The sequence below is a fragment of the Myxine glutinosa genome, chromosome 2, assembly GCF_964187855.1.
Source record: "Myxine glutinosa chromosome 2, kmMyxGlut1.1, whole genome shotgun sequence".
In the NCBI taxonomy this organism is placed as follows: Eukaryota; Metazoa; Chordata; class Myxini; order Myxiniformes; family Myxinidae; genus Myxine; species Myxine glutinosa.
In genome coordinates, this window is record NC_136262.1 from 209,454,386 (window position 1) to 209,475,998 (window position 21,613).

A 21,613-nucleotide genomic window follows, 5' to 3' on the forward strand; every position below is an offset into this window, starting at 1 on the left:
TCTCTCCAATTCCAATTTCCACTATTGATTCCTCGGTTTGAATTTCTTGTTTTTCCTTGTTAAGCCCGACAACCGCTTCTTTCTACTTCGGCGGTCGCCGGTTTTCCCATACCCCGGGTCGCGATTTCTATCCCGGTCCACCCAGCTTCGCTTTGCTCACCCTCGCTTCTCCTGCGCTCCTCACACCGCGCTACCTCGTCGCGTACCCCCGCGACCTCTTCGCTCAACCTGCGGTTAACCTCCCTCTCAACTTCCCTTACCTCATATGTGGCTTTGTCCCTCGCTAACTCCTCATTTACTTCCCCAATTTGGTTATCCACGTCCTCCAATTGGCCCCCTAATCCTCCCATATCCTTCCTTAATCCCCCCATTTGGCTTCCCATCTCAGCTTTTAATCCACCCATCTCAGTTTTTAATTCCTCATTCCCCATTCATATGGCTGCATAGAGCTGCACCATGAGGTCCTGCACATTCATTCCTCCCAATTGCGCAGCGAGCGCAGCCCCTGCCGCCATGTGCAAGGCGCCATTTTGTGCCCCTCCAACCTCGTGCGAGGCGCCGCCATTTTGTGCGCCTGCAACCTCCGCGACCGCATCTTCATTATCCTCCTCCTCTATCTCTCCCATCTCTTCCCTGGGGTCCTGGGTCGACTCTACCTCCTCATTCTCCCCTACCGGCACCCGATCGCCTTGATCATCCATGGCACGATTTTAAAACTTAGATGTTAAACAGAATTTCGGCCGCTCGTAAATTTTTGACCAAATTTTTTAGATGTTTTTAAAATTTGGTTCGGGTCCAAATCCCAACTCCTCGACACCAATTGTTATGGATCTCGGTTTCGGCACTCCCCTTACCGAGGGGGTTTAATCCCCTCGTCTTTTAAGCTGGCCGTCCTAGTCCTGGAACTATCTCGCTCCTTTGTGGGATGAGATTGCCCAGGGTGATTGGTCAAGGATTTCCCAAATACCTTCACCAATCTCTCCGCAAAGCAGAGAAATGAGTCCCTGCTCGAACCGCGGATGTGATGGTAATTGCCGAGCGGTTGAGCAATCCACGATCCGAGCCGTTAGCAAATAGACTAACCTGATTATAGCGGTTGGCCAAAATCGCGCCACAGGCACTCAATTGGAGACAGGACAAAAGCGATCAGGGGAAGAAGAAACCAAAGTAAAGGAATAACAGGTATTTATTAATTGTTTACACGAAATGAAGAGGAAACGAAAGGCAAAGAATATACAGAAGAAGAAGAAGAAGAAGCAGGACACAGGGCAGCCTTAAAACAGTCTTATATCATACCCCAGACAAAACGAACAGACTCACACGAACAGGGAATGGCAGGAAGGAATGGCTGGAAGGAGGAGAAGCTCCAAGCCGATGGCAGGGCAGGAAGGTCCGGGCAACTGCACAGCGTCGAGGTTGGCTCCAGTCCACACTCCGGCCCACGCTCCGGGCTCGAGGCGAAACCTGGCGGCAGCTGCACGTATATTTTCACGCGGTAGGGGCTTTCCGAAGCAGTTCGCCAAAGAGCTCTGCGCAGCTTCGTCTCTCAGCCAGACCCCACCAAGCGCCGTCTCCAACCCAAGTCGACTCTGTCAAAAGGCTCGCGCTGGCGCTTATATTACGCGCTTCAAGATCAATGCGCGCTTCATAGAGCCACGCCTGTGATGGTATTTCATCAGCCCTGGTTGGCTGGTAAGGGCTCGCTGGCTCCACCTCTGATGGTGCGTTGACGTGCCACACCTTGTTCTTGCATCCCGCCCCCTTTTTCCTCGGCTTGAGACCGCGTGCGTAATGGCGGCATGGTGCCAGCAAACAGCCCAAGGCAAACGGCAGCGAACGCTGCCCTACCGCTACTGCACTTTGAAGAGCGGGAGACGATTGGGGAAATTGAAGGGGCCTATCTTATTTGATGAATGCAACGCAGATTCAACTATTGGGAACAGATCCTTAACTGAAACACATAGTAATGAAATAACTACAGAGAGGTCGTATGGTGCTCTCCGTGTTGTACATGGACTAACTAGGGTGCGATCTTTAATAAAGCCAAATAATGGGGATATTTACAGGGGATCATTTATAAGGGAACATTTACTAAAATTTACAAAGTGAAGGTTCTAGAAACCATAACAATATATATATATACAGACTTGGCATTTAATATGGAATTTTTTTTTTTTCTTGACTTTGGTTTACTTTCTGAACTTAGTATATCAATCTGGTGAGTTTCTTTTACTATTCGGTGATGTCTTTGTTGAAAGAACCATGTCACTGATTGTCTTTCGCAGCAAGAAGTCAATAACAGGATTATATCACGGGTGGCATGACAAAATGTAAGGACAGGTACATTTGACGATTGGCTTCACAATCGGTATATAAGGGTTGTTGCGTTCTGTATTAGTGGAAAACAACTGCTGCACGTCTCCAAGAGTTATTGCCGCTTCCTCTGGAGATGGTCCATCAACTTGACAATGCTGTTTGTCATGGAGTGGTGGCTTTACGAAATTCTGGCATGAAACAGCGTGCTATTGCTCGGCAGTATGGCATCACTCAAGGTCAGGTGTCAAAGATCCTGAAACGAAATGCTCAGAGGGGTGTCCCGACTCCAATACCGAGGCCAGGACGTCCACGCAGAACCACAAGGAGAGATGATCGCCAGCTGCACCGGTTAGTCTGCAATGGCCGTACCAAGTCAGCTATCGGCTTAGGGCTGAGTGGCAGCAACTGACAAATGTGTCTGTATCCAGAAGGCTAGTCAACCAACGACTGGTTCAAGCGGGCTATCGTGCAAGGCGTCACCTGAGAAAGCCACGCCTGACTAGACAACACAGCCAGCGCCGATTGCAGTGGGCCAGAGAGCACCGTCAATGGCAGCCAGGACACTGGAATCACGTGACCTTCAGTGACGAGTCTAGATTTCTGGTCTATCGTCAAGATGGCCGCATCCGAGTGCACATACAAGTGCATGAAGCCCACAACGAAGATTGTATAGTGCCAAGAGTCCAAGCTGGAGATGGTGGGGTGACTGTTTGTGCTGCTTTTCATGCAGGGGGAAAAACTGACCTGGTTGTTCTGAATGGAAACCTGAACCAGTTCAGGTGCAGGGTCATTCTGGAAGAAACATTGCTTCCATTTGCTCGTGCAGCCTTTCGAGGAAACTTTGTCTTCCAAGATGACAATGCACGGCCTCATCGTGCTCGCATGATCCAACACTTTCTTGCTGACCGTGGTGTAGAGCATATGGAGTGGCCTGCCATGTCCCCGGATATGAATCCGATAGAGAACTTGTGGGCAGAATTAATGCGTGAAATCGACAACTTGGACCAGCAGCCTACCTCTGTGCGTGAATTGCAGCAGGATATTGTCACTGCATGGCAAGCGATTCCTGTCCAAACCTTGGCAAATCTCGTGAACAGCATGTCTCGACGTGTACATGCTCTCCTGAATGTTCGTGGGGGTTACACGAAGTACTGAACTGTAATTTTACTGTCCGTAATCCCAGTCATAATTTAGCTTTTCTTTTTGTTGAAATTTTTTTTGGCTAATGTGCAAAATAAAGAGATACTTCTGGAAAACATACAGAAGTTTAACACAGTACTGTCCGTGAATTGAGTTCGATATCAGTTTTCATCACTTTCAAGGATCAATTTATTTGTTTCGAAATGTCAAATGTGGTTTTTGTTTCTTTTAAAGGTCACATTAACAAAATCTAGAATAATTTCAACATAATTCCAATGAACTTTTGGTTCTAAGTCATCTTGAAAAGAAAGTTCACCCCCACAAAAAAAATATTCCATATTAAATGCCAAGTCTGTATATATATATAATATATAGATCCTTGCTGATTATATATACTTTCACAAATTTTTAATTGACCTTTCTCGGACAATTGTATGAGGTATCTCAAACTTTTTGAATACCTTGTCTGTATAGTAATGACTAATCGCCTCTGAGCTGTCTCGCCTGGGTTCGAGTCCCGACCCAGCTATAAACTGTCAGTTTGGTGTTTCACAGGCAAGGAGATTCATCAATGTGTGTGCCATCCCTCAGATGGACGTTAAACTGGTAGTCACATATGCCAGCATGGGTTGGTGGACGTTAAAGATCCCATGCTGTCCTTTGCAAAGAGCAAGCGAGTATCTTCGGCACTGTGGCCAAATTCCAAACTCCCGCCCTAACTAGGTGAATTGTCAGGCCTGGCCAGCTGCTTCTTGAAAGACTTGGGCCAAGCTTCCCCGACCAACCACACAAGGTGGGATAATACTATTAATATTGGCCGTTAAAGAGCAACAACAGTCATCTGTAGTAATGACTTCTTTTTTATTTGCAGGTCTGAACGAAAGCCAGTCATGGATGTACCTATTGTATTGGTTTTCCTTCAGACCTGTGAAGACTAATGAAGAGCTATTACTTCCAGACATAGCCTGCAGGTGCGTTGTGATGTGACATTAATTGTCACAAGTGATCAGAGTCACGCCACAGTTCCACAAAGTAATCCATCTGCCGGGAGCAAAAGATGAACGAGGAGCCAAGAGGGAAGTAGGTCGAGTTTAGGAGTTCAATAATTATTATTCTGCGCTAGTCCTTTGGTTTGTCTGACGTTATGTTGAAGTATTTCGCTGAAGACCCTTTGTGGGTACACACGTACAAATCGCGTGACATGTCCCGAGCCACCGTTACATTCCTAGATTCTGCACATTATACCATATGGTGAGTTATTCCACCACCTACGTTCTTGGAGTGACGATGTGACCAATCGGAGCTACCCATTGCATTGGAAATCGATGATAGCTGCTCGGCCAAAATGACCCCTGAAGCCGTTGCTTGAGAGAATACAGGCTGTGAGCCACGAGCAAGTGCAGGCAGTTGTTTTGATCTGGGAGGATAGTCTGGAAAAGCTTTCGATTTCCTCGTTTACTAGGAATTTCAAAGCTGGCATGCTTGTTAGATCTTTATCTGCCTTTCCTTCTTTGCAAATGCAGGATGTTTAACAACTCTTCGACCACAATGCCATTTCATGTTGGGTTGGCCTGTTAATGTTCCTACGTGGGCCGATGGCTCATGATTGCAGCCAGGTAGCCCAGGTCCTATATGTTCCTTGTCTACTAATATCCTTGTAATCATGTGGAAGCACTCAATGTCTACTAATTTTCTTGTACTGTATGTGGTTCATGTACAAGTTCTTACATGAGCGTTAAATCAATGAAAAAACAAAAAGGTCTTGGTGTTCCTCCATTAAAACCCAACTCTCTGTTCTTGCAGATCCAAGCACAACATGAAACCACATTGAAGTTTTCAATGATAAAAGAATGGAGGCCTTATGCATTGCTGGGTAACATTTGCACAAATGCATTGAACCGAGCACCCGGTGCCACCTGGGAATTGTTGGTGACTCGGTTGGCCTACTTCATTGACCCAAATTTACTTGCACATTAGATGTCTGATGTGGATCAGGAAGCGCTCCCCAAACTCAACAAACTGCGTCCGGGAAGCATGCTCCGTCTGCCGTGGAATTTTTTTGGGATGATGAGATCTTTCCTGTTGCTCTTGGCCACTGTGAGTGTCGGTGTCCTATTGGTGTTGTACACCGGAAACATGAGGACTTTGTCAAGATCTCCACTGTACCACAAGAACACTCCGCACCACACGCAAGCGACGGAAACAAATGCCGAGTTTCCTACTCAGACAGACGACACCGACATGTTCACGAATGACGTTCCACTTCTCTTCGCAAGATCCATAAAGTTTACGGTGAAAGTCGGAAACATCTCACAGGTCATTGTGTACAGAAAGCGAGAGAAAGAGCAGATGCCTAAGCTCGCATCCCACCTGAAAAGAGTAAGTAATATCATGATGAATTGAGACTTGCTCATTATTGAAATTGAAATGTAATACTGTGTTTTATTGTGCGTTGTATCCAATACATTCAAGTTTATCAGACACAACACGAATATCTCAGCGAAACAACACCAAGATTACATGACTGTTTGATTTTATCACCTGAAATTTGACAAAGGTATGACAATTGCCACAGGAAGTCGAGTGACGCTGACATCTTTGGCCTCGAGTCCTTTTGCTCCGATGTAGAGTTAACGCCAAAACCATGAGCTTCGCTTTGCCACGTTTTTCTTGATAAAACTTATCACTCAAATTGACCTGCGATGCGGATCGACACGATGGAATTGACGAACACTAGACTTCTGTATTGTAGGAATGTTTGCTGTTCTCCCTCACACAGGCCTCTCACTATGTCAGTCGGCAGTCTGCTGTTCAAATAGGTTTGTGGGTTCACACGACACCTCGACAACTCCTCGGTTTAGGAGGATGAAGCTTTACGCATTTCCTTATGACGATATAGTTGATAAACATTGGCATCATACAGTCACATGTCCTTGTGCGTTGCTGCAAATTCATTTATAAACCACACAAAGCTAAAAAATAAAAATAAAAAAAATAAAAAACTGGCACAAAGCTCTAACTGTCTTAATTATTATTCTGACTCTCAAATCGTTCCTTGTACAAAGACAGGATTTCAAAAACACTTATTCGATCAAAATGGGACAATGCGTCGTTCTTATGTCTGGTGGGGCCAATCCCAGCCAACACCTTAATCTGATAACTATTTTTCTGACAATATCTATGTTGGCAGATACCATTTTCCTGGTATGTTATGCCTAGGTCACACATAGGCGGATTTGTCGGCGACTACTGGCGACTGAAAAAATCGCCACCATCCGCCGACAATCGTAATGAAACCGTAATGGACGGTCGCCTGTAGTCGTGGTTATCCTCCCCAGGTCGCCTGCAGTCGGCAAGAGTCGCAAAGGGGCCAAAAAGTTTTTAAAATGTTTAAAAACGGCGCGCTCAGTCGCAATGGAAAAAAATCCGCCATGCTGTCGTGATGGAACCGCCATGCTGTCGTCGGTATCCGTAATAAGAGCGTAAAGCGGCCGCAACCCAGTCGCTCATAGTCTTCCGCAATCGCCCCCACCAGCTAGCACGGCAGAGATGCGAATGCCATACGGCCTTCCTGCGGCATCTTCCCGACTACGGGCCGACACTGTTGCGGCTGCATATCGACTACAGAAGAACTGTCACGTCTCCCCTGCGGCTATGGGAGACTGACGACGACAGCAGTAGGACTAGTGGCGGCCGAGTTACGAGTCAATGTGGCCGCCTGCAGTCGCCATACTGCCGCCTGACCATATTTTATGGTCACATTACCACCCGACATCGCCAGTAGTCGCCGAAAAATCTTGATCGCCGGCAGTCGCCGGTAGTCGCCAAAATATCCGCCTATGTGTGACCTAGGCATTAGGGCACAAATCTGATGTTTAGACTGCAGAGTTGTCTTCATTGTCCACGGGGATTCTTGAAAATGGCATGGGTGTCTCAGTCCATTATGGTCATGTGACTTCTCCCCTTTTCACCTTACTTCCTTCCATGTCATACCGTCCCTCCTCTCTGCACGTATTTAACTTACCTGGTATGTTACCAGCATAATCCCCGATGAAGACCACTCTGTGGCCAAAACGACAGATGGAAGCCTTTCCTTGCCAGGCAAGTGCAATAGTCAGTGTCTTTTAAACCTGAGTATCGATTGTCCCGCTTACAAATGATTTTTCATGGAAAATGTTCAAAAGGCTAATCACAAATCAAATTAATCGAAATTAATAAAAATTTATAATTGTAATAAAATTTAAATTAATCAAAAAAACAAACAAATCAAATTAATCCTGACAAATCTCACACTCTCACCTTGTCTCTCCGAAAAGACCATCTGGACAACCCTCCTATATACTTTCTCAACAATCCTCTCCAAGAAGTTCTGTCACTCAAGCTTTTGGGTCTCACTATCTGCCATAATCTTTCCTGGGAAATCCACATTTCCAAGCTGGCCTCCAAAGCCAGTCGCCGACTGGGCATCCTCCGTCGTGTGAAGTCCTTTCTTGGCACACCTGATCTCCTCACCACATACAAGCCTTTCATCTGCAGCTCAATGGAATACTGTTCTCCCCTCTGGGCTGCTGTACCTGCCTCACACCTAGCTCAGCTTCACGCTGTTGAAACCATTGCTTTCAGAATCATTGGAATCTCCTGCGATGAAGCTGATTCTGAGGGCCTTTCACTCGCTCACCGCAGGCAGGTTAGGTTGGTGGTCTATCTGTCTTCAACAGACTCCTCTCCGGCCTTGCTCCCCCTGTTCTGTCTGTGCTCTGTCCCCCAAATATTCCTTCAGGACGCACAAGATCTGCCAGCATCCCTCTTATGGTGAAACTGCCAAAATCAAGACTCTCTGCTCACCTTCACGCCTTCATTCCTCTTTTCTCCCAGCTCTGGAACAAACTCCCCCACTCCCTTCAATCCCACTCCACCCTCCAGATCTTTAAAACACCTGCTCACCACCATCTCTTATCTTACCCCATCCAAAACCTTGATCTTTTCTACCCCCGTTAATTCGCGCCAGATCCACCTTTTTTTAAATACCGACTTCTTTCCTGGAAGTCCTAGCAGTGTCCATTTGTTTTATACCTCTCCCACCACATTTGTTTTTGTGATTAATGTTCACTTTTAAACGAGCCTCGATCTTGTATACAAAAAAAAAACAAAAAAAAACGCACACCATTGTCACGCTTGATAAGAATCAGCTGCAACCGAAGTGTATCATCATGCAGTAGATGCCTGACTTTTTTCTGTTTGTTTACGAATTATTTACATTGAGAAGTCAGAGGCTTGGCATCATGATTTCGTCAAACATAACGTTAATGGTATCACAAGAATAGGAATATGGAAAATGAGGAAAGTGCAAGTTGTGAGATGCAGAAAAGGTTTACCACTGTAAATACTCTGCAGCAAAGCCAGGTTAATTTAGTCTTATAGATGACCACCTTTAATTAGTTGTAGCCACGCACAAGGATGCAAACAAGGAATGTGAACTCAGGAAGTGGCCATTTGGCCCATCAAGCCTGTGCTGCATCTAAATCACGTTAATCCGATGCAACAGGATAGATTGGAAAAACTTTCGGGCAAGCACAGACATCACCGGGGTGTTTTTTGCGGCATATATATCATCAGGGTGCCACTTATTTTACAATAATTACTTTTGGATTGGCAGTATGTTTTGACCACATAAGTCAGCATTTTCTCTATTTTTATGATAAGTTTTTCTTGACTTCAGCATTTTCTTACAATCCCTCCATTTGTGCTTTTGCAGAACTTTGCTACTGTCCCACAGAAGTTTGAGGTGGAGTATAAAAACCCTTGCTGGTTTGTCCCGTATCCGTTAGCGGACAATCCGTACAAAAAGAACTACTACAATAAATATTCCCTCATGTTTCAAATGAATTTCAAAAAGCTGAACAACAGCTTTTACAATCACATCCTCCAGAAAGGAGGAGGCATGTTGAGGCTGCGATGTGTGCCTTATTTCTATATCGTTGGTCAACCAAAGTGCGGAACTACAGACATTTACCGCAGACTGATGATGCATCCCGACGTACGATTCGGAATCATGAAGGAACCCCACTGGTGGACACGAAAGCGCTTCGGTGAGCATGACTATACAGACAATGACTATTGTGCGGAGGTGAATTCGTTTTGCAAAGCACGTCTTAAAATTATATTAACTCAACAAGATGATTTTACTGCATCTTCATTTTGTTTTTCTTATGTACACAGCTTATCCAGCAATGCTGTGTGTGTCTGCCCCCATTTCTCTCTGTGTCACAGATCTTTACAAATGAATTCACTGTGTTTTTGTTTCACTATCAATCTGACTGCACGTTATTGCTGTTAAACAGGTGATGAGAATTGCCAAAATTTGCATATCCTATCTTATAACGAGGGCATTCACAATGAGATGCAATGGTCTGAGAGATGCCACGGTTAAAAAAAAGAAGACTTTGGTGCGTAAATAAATGTTGTTGCATGTACAACCCTCACCCGTTATTGTAAGCAGTTAAAGGTGGGAATTGTAATCCCGAGGATAGCCAGCTTGAGGCTAACTTTGGGTGGAACATCGCCCTGACGGTAGTCCCTTTCCTATCATGTCCATCCATCCTATCATATTGTCTCCATCCAGTATTCCGCATAGCCGACTGCCCGTTAGTTGGCTTCAGCAAGATCTGCTATGCAGGGAGTCTGAAGTTGTGGGCAGGTAAGCAGGTGGTCCGTGGTTTGACTCTCGCCACATTCACAGGCAACATACCCCTATTTTACCACGTACTCCTTCGACTGCCGACCTGGGTGCACGAATGGTTGAGGGTTTTCCAGGTAAGCCACTTGTTCTCAGTTCGTCTGGGATGCTTCTCTGCAGGTGTCATACCCATGGTTGTTTGTGACAGATCCTGCAGACGAAGTCTTCCTGCTTGCCACAGAAGCTCTTCCAGGATGTCACATGCTTCCATCCACTTGGTTATGCAGAGAATGTTTGGTGTCCTGTAGCTGTCTGGTGCGCTCTGATCTGCTAGCTCCTGATGTCTGGTGGGGCAATCCCAGCCAACACATAGAAACTGTTCATGTTGATGGGTTCCAGACAACCTGTGATGGTTCGGCAGCCTTTGTTGAGCACAGGGTTGAGCTTCTCGGCATGGGTTGAGCATTCCCATACAGAGTAACTCCCAGATAAACTGGTATGGAAAGAAGTCCAGTGATGTGCCATTGCATTTGATTTTCAGTTGTTTGTTGGCATTTCGGTTCCACAGGTGAAAGAGGCTGACTGTACCTTCCCTGGCTTTGGTCAAAGCTGGTCAATAGTGTCGTAGTTAATCAGTCCAGTTAGTGCTACAGCCTACAGTCAGCGTTTCCTCAATCTCGGTGAAGTTGCTTCCTTGTGCACTGACAGCAAGGTCATCGGCATAGGCAAAACTGTGGATGTTCGGGTGTACAGTGACTGTGTTTGCCTCCCAGTTCAACAAAAAGCGGCCATTTTCCTTTAGTGCCTGCACCATGTGGATAAGATGGTGGTCTTTAGTCATGTCCTAGATCAAGGAGAGGAGTCTACACTGGTTCACTGTGTCATATGCTGCTAAGAGATCCACAAATACAACGCCGGTTATCTGCTTGTTCTCAAACCCATTTCTATATGCTGCATGAGGTTGAGTACCTGGCCTGTGCATGTTTTGCCTGGACGGAATTTCGGAATTTCAGGTGCCGCTGAATAACCATCCACATGGTTATTCAGAGGATATCTGGTGTCCTGTAGCTGTCAAACAAAGAGATTACCCCCAAATGATTTCCCTGAGGGTGTTTTCAATCAACCAGATCTGTTGATGCGAGAAATGAGTGTGATTTAGTCAATATAATAATTTAATGGGCACAAGACAGAGGATAACAGAAACCGTAACAAAATGGACACAATAAATAAACATGTTACGTGAAGAAGAAAGTAAACTAATCCCAGATCTAGCATCTGAAAATGCAAAGCCTGTCTGCTGCCGCTTTGTACTCAAACTAAACTTGACGAAAACGACAGTTAAAAAAAAACTTGTACATTTTATTTATTTGTCCTCCATATCTTTTATTATAATAGAGCAAACGTACAGTCACGTGAAAAAGTAAGTGCACCCCATGTAAAGTTTTGACTTTTTCAACATGTTTCAACATACAGCTATTTGATCTTCATTTCAACAATATTAATAGTAATAATAATAATTCATTTATTTTGTATAGCGCTTTTCATGAAGTCCAAAGGCGCTTTGACAGAGTGCAAAACATAATGCATAACAAAACATGATAGATAAAGGTGATACAATATAACAAATATCATGAAACATTTACATTTTCTAGTCCATTGTATAATTTAAATAAACATAAATGCAAATTTCGCATGTGGAAAAAGTAATTACACCCCGACATTTATCACTACTTCAAATATCTAAAATTAGAATCAGGTGCACCAGCTCAGGTGCAAATGATTAGAATATCGTTAGAGTGGATATTAGAGGAACCTGTCTTATTTAAACCTCAGACGTTTAGTTTGGTTTGCTCTTTGTTGTTGAAGTGTGTGGCATCACCATGCCTAGATCAAAAGAGCTCTCTGAGGCCTTCAGAAAGAAGGTTATAGATGCCTACGAGTCTGGGAAGGGATTTAAAAAGATCTCCAAACAATTTGAAATCAATCAGTCGACTGTCCGGAAGATCATCTACAAGTGGAGAAGATTCCAAACAACTGCCAACTTGTTCAGGCCAGGCCGCGCCAGCAAGTTCAGCCCGAGAGCAGACCGCAAGATGCTGAAAGAAGTCTCTAAGAACCCCAGAATGTCATCACGGGACCTCCAGGTAGCTATTGACTGTTGATGTCAAAGTGCACGAGTCTACCATTAGAAAGAGGCTGCACAAATTTGATCTACATGGGAGGTGTGCCAGGAGGAAACCTTTGCTGTCCAGAAAGAACATCAGGGCAAAACTAAAGTTTGCCAATGAACACCGAGGCAAAGACCAGCACTGGACAGATGAGTCAAAGGTAGAGCTATTTGGCCACAGTACGAGAAGACATGTTTGGCGAAAACCAAAGACAGCATTTGACCACAAGAACCTGATACCAACTGTAAAGCATGGTGGTGGAAATATTTTGGTTTGGGGCAGCTTTGCTGCATCAGGGCCTGGGCAGCTCACCATCATAGAATCCACTATGAATTCTTCATTGTACCAAAGGGTGCTTGAGGATAATGTGAGGCCATCTGTCGGGGAGTTGAAGCTCAACCGAAGGTGGACCTTGCAACATGACAATGACCCTAAACATACCAGTAAATCTACCAAGGAATGGCTGAAAAGAAAGAAATGGAGGGTTCTCGAATGGCCAAGTCAAAGCCCGGATCTAAATCCCATCGAGATGTTGTGGGGGGATTTGAAACGAGCTGTGCATGCAAGAAACCCCTCAAACATCACACAGCTGAAAGAATTCTGCATGGAGGATTGCGCAAAAATTTCTCCCAGTCGATGTCAGAGACTGGTAGACAGTTATAAGAAACGCCTACTTGAGGTTGTTTCTGCCAAAGGGGGAAATACCACCTATTTGAGCCAAGGGTGTACTTACTTTTTCCACATGCGAAATTTGCATTTATGTTTATTTAAATTATACAATGGACTACAAAATGTAAATGTTTCATGATATTTGTTATATTATATCACCTTTATCTATCAATATTGTTGAAATGAAGATCAAATATCTGTATGTTGAAATATGTTGAAAAAGTCAAAACTTTACATGGGGTGTACATACTTTTTCAGGTGACTGTATATGGTTATGTCGTTATGTCGGTTTGTATGTATGTTTATATGCAACCACAATGTCTTCTTCTTCCTCAAATAAAATTAACACCCTCTTAAATACATTTAGACTGCTGAGACCTCTCAGACCTTTGATGACCCTTTAAGTCCCCCAAGACTCTGAAGACCACTAAGACCACTAAAAACCCAAAATACCCTGAAAACCCCGAAGACCCAAAACACCCCAAAGACCCAAAATACCCTTAAAGGCCCAGAGGATGCAAAAGACCCTGAAGACGCAAATGGCCCCAAAGGCCCCGAAGACCCAAAACACCCTGAAGACCCAAAACACCCTGAAGACCAAAAAGACCCTTAAATACCCTGAAGACCCAAAAGACCTTGAAGACCCAAAAGACCCCGAAGACCCAAAACACCCTGAAGACCAAAAAGACCCCAAAAATGCCAAAGACCCAAAACACCCCAAAGACCCAAAAGATTCTTAAACACTCAGAGGAACCAAAAGACCCTTAAGACCCCAAAGACCCAAAAGACACTGAAGACCCTTAAGACCCAAAAGCCTCTGAAGACACCAAAGACCCAAAATACCCTGAAGACCCAAAACACCTGAAAGACCCAAAATTCCCTGAAGACCCAAAAGACCCTGAAGACCCAAAAGACCCCAAAGACCCAAAAGATCCCAAATACCCAAAACACCCTGAAGACCCAAAACACCCAAAAGACCCCGAAGACCCCAAAAGACCCTTAAATATTCCGAAGAACCAAAATACCCCAAAGACCCAAAACACCCCAAAGACCCAAAACACCCTGAAGACCCCCCAAAGACCCTTGAAGACCCAAAGGAACCAAAAGACCCTTAAGTCCCAAAAAGACCCTGAAGACCTCAAAGACCCTGAAGACCCAAAAGACCCTGAAGACCCAAAAGACCCTGAAGACCCAAAAGACACCAAATGGTCAAAGATGCCTATCCCTCTGAAACGACGTGTGGTGAGACGCACAGAGCGCGCCGTCACGCTAGTTCTCATAATAACGGTTTGTTGAAGATTTGATCACAAAAGATCAATAGGTAAAGATGTTACGTATTTTAAAAAATTAATATAATAGGAAAAAAATGTCTTCCCGCAGCTGTTTTGTGGCACGGCTAATCCGGGCCATTTATAATTACTATGATTTTGGGCTTTCACATTTTGACCCAATTATTCATTATTTTCTCCATATTCTCATAATAAAGGTTTTTTGAAAATTTGATGACAAAAGCTCAAATGGTAAAATAGTTATGGCCTGGACACACACACACACACACACACACACACACACACACACACACACACACACACACACACACACACACACACACACACACACACACACACACACACACACACACACACACACACACACCCACCCAGGTGCAGGTAAGGGCACGAGGGCAGAATGACCCGGCAGGTTCGGAGCAGAGCGTAGCGAGGCTGACAGCATCCAAAAGTTGAGATCCAGTCCAGAAGAGTGAAAAAGAGCAGAGAGCACCCGAATGCTGAGACACCACCTTTATCGATTCATTACTTCCGGAAGGAATTCATTATTCATTACTTTACTCGGAAGGTCCCTCCCCTCTCCTTGAGCTGTCTGAGGCACCGCTTTCCTACCTAAACTGAAGGCTGATGGCCTACCTAACCCCTAAAAAGGAAATTTAAAGACAAATTCCAAAGGGTAGAACTAGGTTCAAAGGGATGGCAGTTTTTAGACACTGATAATGGGAATGGTGGACATTGTCCATCTAACTCTAGACATATAAGCGACGCATATCCAACATCACAATTAATTACCTCATGCTTTCTCTAAGACTTTAATTAAGGAAACAGGAAGGAGAATTGCTAGCAATACATATCCCCTACCAAGTTTCAGTTCAACAGTAGTAAACACATCCCTTTATTTGGGCGGTGTATAATACCGTATTCGGTGCCGACAATAATTATTTAAAAAATAACCTGATGTACGTACATGAAGCAAAACATGTGTATGGCTTATGTGCATTTATAATATATCGTTGTTATATACCTGGGATCATTACAATTGCACTGGGCCATGGACTAACACCCAGGCCAACGGCCTGAAGCCTGCCGATCTGTGCTGCTTCATGAAACGGTGGCACATGAATTTAATTGTGGTGGAGACAGGCCACCTGTCCAACAAATGAGTGTAAACAGTGGGGTGAGGTCAGGGCAACATCCAGCCAATGGGTGTAAAGCAGTGGGGTGGAGTCAGGGCAACTATCCAGCCAATGAGTGTAAAGCAATTGGGTGGAGTCAAGACAGCTGAAAACTGACCGATGTATAATAAATACTATGTTGTGGCGGACACGAAAGCCCACTGGCGTGGTGACATCATTCCGCGCACCAAGTGGGCGGCGGCCATGCCCGAGGGGTAGGCGTGGCCTCAGGATATACACTGGGCGCGCAGCCCGGAGTGCGCCAGTGCTACAGTGACCTCTTGTCAATAAAGACACTTTTGTTTAACCGCGTTGTCCGCTTCCTCCTTGGTAGCAAGTCGCGCGCGTAGCACCGTGCTTCATTGGTGACCCCACGGTAGGGGGACGGCCCCGTGCCTGGTGACGCGGTGCCCCAAAAAGTCGATTTTGGCGACACCGAACCGGCACTTGGCGGGGTTCACGATCAGGCCGTGCTGGCCCAGACGTTCGAAGAGCGTGCGGAGATGGTGTAGGTGCTCTTCGCGGGACGCGCTTGCGACGAGGATATCATCCAGATAGACGTAGACGAAATCCAAGTCACGCAAGACACTGTCCATGAGGCGCTGGAACGCCTGAGCCGCATTCTTCAAACCGAAGGGCATCCGAAGAAATTCGAAAAGACCGAACAGCGTGATGACAGCCATCTTCGGGATGTCCTCCGGCCTGACGGGGACCTGGTGGTAACCGCGTAAGAGGTCCACCTTCGAAAAGAAGGACATGCCCGCCAACCGGGCGGAGAAGTCCTGTATGTGGGGGATGGGGTAGCGGTCGGGGGTGGTGGCGTCGTTGAGACGGCGGTAGTCCCCGCCACGGTCGCCATCCCCCGCCAGGCTTGGGCACGATGTGTAGCGGCGACACCCAAGCGCTCTCGGAGCGCCGCACGATGCCGAGCCGCTCCAGCGTCGCAAACTCCGCTTTAGCTACCGCGAGCTTCGTCTGCTCGAGGCGGCGTGCCCGGGCGTAGACCGGTGGCCCGGCGGTGGGGATGTGATGTTCCACCCCGTGCTTGACGGTCCCCGCCGAGAGGGTGGGCCTCATGAGGGCCGGGAAATGGGCGAGGAGGCGGGTGAATTCGTCCGCTGCCGGAAGCGTGCAGATGAACCTGGCCAGAACCGAGCTGCTCAGCAAACCGCTCGGCGAGCCACTCGATGAGCCGCTCCGTGAGCTGATCAATGAGGCGGGCAATGCGCAAGCGAGCGAGCTGAACGTCTCAGCCTGGACAAGCCTTCTGTGCTTGACGTCGACCAACAGGCCATTGGCACAAAGGAAGTCCGCGCCGAGCAGTGCCATAGGCACATCAGCAGTGACGAACGACCATCGGAAAACCTGCCCTCCGAACCGCAGAGAAAGGCAGCGTTTTCCGTACGTGCGAATGGGCGTACCGTTGGCAGCAAGCAGCGCGGGGCCCCGGCCCGCGGACTGCTTGTCGGACGTACCGGTGGGAACGACACTCACCTGCGCTCCCGTGTCGCACAGGTAACGGTGCCCGGATAAGGTGTCCGTTATGTATAGGAGGCTGTTTAATCGGCCGGCGCTCAGTGCCACTACCGAGGGCCGGCCCGGGCGTTTCCCGACCTGCCGAATGAGCACGGCGGGCGACATTGCCGAGCCTCGTGGCCGAACCCAGCGTGGAAATGGCACCAGGTTTGCGGCAAAGCCGGAGGCCGCGGTTTCCGCGGTGGTGATGGGCGGGGCGTGGCAACCGCCACGAGGCGCCCCTCGGAGCAGAGGTGGGCACCCGCAGGAGGTTCGGGCTCGGGAGCCGCTACGGCCGCACCGAAACTCGCCTGCATGTCCAAAGCCGCGTAGAACTTGCCGGCCTCGGCCGCGAACGCACGGGGTTCCATCGTCGCAGAACTGGCCAACGCGAGGCGGACTCGTGCCGGCAGCTGGCGTCGAAATAACGCCCGGAATAGAGCGTTTCGGGTTTCGTCGCCCATGAGCGACAGCATATGGTCCATTCGGTCCGACGGTCGTGTGTCACTGAGCTCGGGGAGGTCCAAGAGGCGATCGGCCCGTGCGTCCACTGTGAGGCCGAACGTGGCGAGGAGGAGGCGCTTGATCACCTCGTACTTGTCGTGGGCCGGTGGGTTCCTCAGGACCGACACGACGCGGGCGGCCGCGCCGGCCCCGAGGGAGGCGACCACGTGGCAGTAGCGTGTCTCATCCGCCGTGATGCGTCGAAGCCTGAACTGGGCTTCGGCCTGCAGGAACCAGATCGCCGCCTGTGCTTCCCAGAACTCGGGGAGCTTTATCGCTACCGCGTTGGTTGCCATGGCTGTGGCGGTTTTGGGTGGTCAGTGATGGCTGACCAAATGTCGGAGTCACCAGTCTCCGTTGGAGTCGGAGCACCACCCGGTGGCCAGAGGCCGTGCCTTTGGCGTCAACGATGGCGGCGGACGTTGCGCAGGCGTTCATCGCCACCTGGGTCGCCCGGTTCGGCACCCCCTCGGACATCTCGTCCGACCGCGGCCCCCAGTTCACCTCGGAGCTCTGGGGGGCGGTCGTTCGGGGGCTCAGGGTCCAGCTGCACCACACCATGGCCTACGACCCCCAGGCTAACGGCCTGTGCAAGCGGTTCCACTGCTCATTGAAGGCCGCGCTCCGGGCCACCCTCCGCGACGGCGGCTGGGTCGACAGGCTCCCCTGGGTCCTGCTGGGCCTCCGGGCGGCGCCCAAGGAGGACCTGCGCGCATCCTCGGCGGAGTTGGTCTTTGGACAACCGCTGCGGGTGCCGGGCGAGTTCCTCCCCGACCCCACGGCACCTTGGTCCGCGGGGCAGGAGCGCTCCGCGCTGCAGGAGACCGCCCGGAGGTTCACCCCGGTGCCAACGGCGCACCACGGGCACCCACCCACGCACGTCGCCCCGGAGCTTCGCACCGCGGAGCATGTCTTCGTCCGGCACGATGCCCACCGGACACCACTGCGGCCCCCGTACGACGGGCCTTTCCACATGCTGGAGACCGGGGTGAAATACTTCACCTTGGACATCGGCGGTACTCCCGACCGCGTCTCGGTGGATCGACTCAAGCCGGCCCACCTCGACGTGGACCACCCACCGCCGGTGGCTCGGCCCCCGCATCGGGGCCACCCCCCGGTGGGCGGACCCCCGGCACCGCCCAGCACCGCCGGCATGCCGCCCCCCGGTCCGGCACCCATCCCGGGTACAGCTGGGGGCATCCCAGCTGGCATCCCTGCACCCCGAACGCCGCCGGTCGCCAGAGGGCGCTTCGGCCGGGTCATCCGTTTGCCCCGCAAACTGGCCCTCCAGGTGCGCGGGAATTCTGGGGGGGTGCGTGTGGCGGACACGAAAGCCCACTGGCGTGGTGACATCATTCCGCGCACCAAGTGGGCGGCCGCCACGCCCGAGGGGTAGGCGTGGCCTCAGGATATACACTGAGCGCACAGCCCGGAGCGCGCCAGTGCTACAGTGACCTCTTGTCAATAAAGACACTTTTGTTTAACCGCGTTGTCCGCTTCCTCCTTGGTAGCAAGTCGCGCGCGTAGCACTGCGCTTCCACGTGATATTTTCTAAGTTAAAAAAGGGCATAACCGTGAAAAATTGTGGAAACGTCCCGAAACTCAAACATGTTATGTAACTTATCGTAATAAAGACATGTACCAAGTTTCAGTTGAATATGTTAAAGAATAAGGGCAGGAAGTCTGGAAAATCACAGGTGGGACAGACAAATGGACAGATGGATGGAAAGCAAATTACCTATAGTCCCCTCCGGTGAAACCAGTATGGGACTAATAACTGTACTATACGAAGCAATGTTACCCACTCGGGGTCATTTTCACAACAATATATTTGCATTTTGAATGTTAGTACATTTTATCCAGGGTTAATGCAAGTGTGCTCTTGAACCTACAGGCATCACAAAACAATTTTCATCTTCTCACTCGAAGCACAACGTTTCTTTCAAAGATTATTTGGACATATTTGACTTGGCCACGCACGAGGTGCAAGGGAGTGACAACAGTAACCTTATTATCGGTAAGTGAAGCTCTTTAATAACGGGAGATATTACACGGTGTGAAAGTAGTCAAGTTCTGTTGATGTTTCACGAGTTTCCTTTCATCTGGAATCCCGAGATAATGAATGATATAGTTATCGGTACAAGAGGGAGGAAAATCCAGCAGTTTCATAGACAACTGTCCAAAATGAGTTTGAAGTCGTCTCACACATCTGTTTTGGTGAAAAACTTTTGTTGATTCATCTACTTATTTATAGGTGAACTACAAAGTGGGGAAGAACTCTAAGTTATATTTTCCTCCAGCTGCTGCAATAGCAATGGTCTGATATTGATGATAACTTTTTTAAAATCGATTTTAGGAGCTCATATAATTCTCAAATAAACCAAACAGCTGACAAGGGCAGATGAGCTTTTGCTAATTAGAAACTCATTTGTTAAAAGGGAGAGGAAAAATACCAGGAGGATGATGTATCAAAGCTCAAAAAGTCAAATTCCTCACTGGCCCGGACAAGATTTTCCACAAAGTGAAAGTTCTTACCAAAAGTTTTTCTCCCTCTGGCAAAGTTTTGTTTGAAAACCAGGTACATATTTGAGGTAGGGGCTGGTAGGATAGACCAGAGGTATGCGCACACACCTCATAGCTGTCTAGCCTGGGTTTGAATCCCGACCCAGATATAAACTGCCGTTCTGGTATTCCGCATGCAGGGCATTGCAGCAATGCGTGTGCCATTCCTCAGGTGGACGGCTGGGTGTCCGGTCTGCTAACATGAGTTGATGGACGTTCAAGGTCCCATGGTGTCCTTTGTGAAAGGTAGGCGAGATATTGTCGGCACCATGAACAAATTCCAATTTCCTGACACGACCTACCACTAGAAAGGTAACAGCTAACCACCTAGTATGATTCTTGCCATGAGGTTACCTTCATGCAGAGCACTACAGTTAGATTAGACTTATTGGAGGTAACCAGGCGAATAGCGTTGAAGAACCACCTTTAGAGGCCATTTTTCCCCGCAGAGCGGGGGTTGGCCTTTTTCTGGCACCTTGGTCCCCTTTTTGAAGCAATGTCTTATGTCCGGATGCTCTTCCTGCCACCAACCCTGTTAGTCGCCTCTTGCGACACACAGGGAAATACCAGTGAGCTGGTACTCAATATGCCGACCTCGGAAGGATGACAGGCTGAGTCAACCCCCCTGGTGTTAATTCAGCGATCGACCGGGATTCAAACCCAGGATCCGAGGATCCCAAGCCGGCACCCTAACCGCTAAGCCAACACCAGGCTCAGGCGAATGGCGTTGGTCGAATGAAAAAAAATAGTCTTGCTGGTGAAGGCTTGCATCGTGCTACGTTGGCGGACAGATAGAAGACAGGACATTGATCGACTTATGCTAACTGCTGCTGGAAGAAGGAAAAAGAAGTTGAAATTTCTGGTTTTAACGCCTCATCAGATCAGATTTGCTCCGACTACTGGTTAATGTCAGCCGTTGTTCCTTCCCACAGTTGTTAGCGCATCTGCATCAATATCCTGAGTTGATGTTGTCCATTGAATAACATTCGTCTGTTTGCTCGAAAATAAATATGAGCCCGAGCTCTTGTTGTTGCTTCAGATCCCGCGTTACTGGGTCGGCTTGGCCAAACGAACTATGAATGAATGTTTTGTTTCCATCTTTGTACATTTCTACCAGGAGAGGCGAGCGCGTCGACATTGTGGGACAACGATGCAGCGACATTGCTGTTCCAAAACACATCCAAGAGGGAACCGGCATTTCTTATCTCCGATGTGATGCATGCGGTTCAGCCAGACGCCAGACTTATTGTGATGCTGAGGAATCCCAATGAAAGGTAAAAAACAAGGCTCGATATCCGCAAAATCAATATGTTGGGACCTCCATGAAATATGTTGGGAATTATGAATTTGCAAGTGCAGTATTTCTTTGATTTTCCATGAAGGTGACATCATCGCTAACACTCTGCAGGTGCACCTTCTGCATGAATGAACATGCCTGCTTCAGAGCATTGGCAGATTGTTTTGTTCACCGTCATCCTCAGTTGGCATTTCAAGTTGTTCCAGAAAGGTTCAGTTGAGTTTTTAAGTCGGGGCTAATTTTGACTCGTCACTGGAGATTTCCAGTTGTTGAAACTTGCCCAATCCTGGCTTGGTGCATTG

The 21,613-nt window shown here is 48.0% G+C and overlaps 1 protein-coding gene across 1 annotated transcript in view; it reads left to right on the forward strand.

Moving 5' to 3' along the window:
* Positions 1 to 21,613, forward strand: part of CHST15 (carbohydrate sulfotransferase 15) — a 105,218-nt gene that overhangs the window by 17,532 nt on the left and 66,073 nt on the right. Inside the window, exons 2-5 of the mRNA XM_068106380.2 lie at positions 5,260 to 5,835; positions 9,212 to 9,545; positions 19,347 to 19,469; positions 21,132 to 21,288. Of these exons, the coding sequence (XP_067962481.1) occupies positions 5,434 to 5,835; positions 9,212 to 9,545; positions 19,347 to 19,469; positions 21,132 to 21,288 (1,016 nt within the window). The 5' untranslated portion in view covers positions 5,260 to 5,433. The remainder of the gene's footprint in view (positions 1 to 5,259; positions 5,836 to 9,211; positions 9,546 to 19,346; positions 19,470 to 21,131; positions 21,289 to 21,613) is intronic.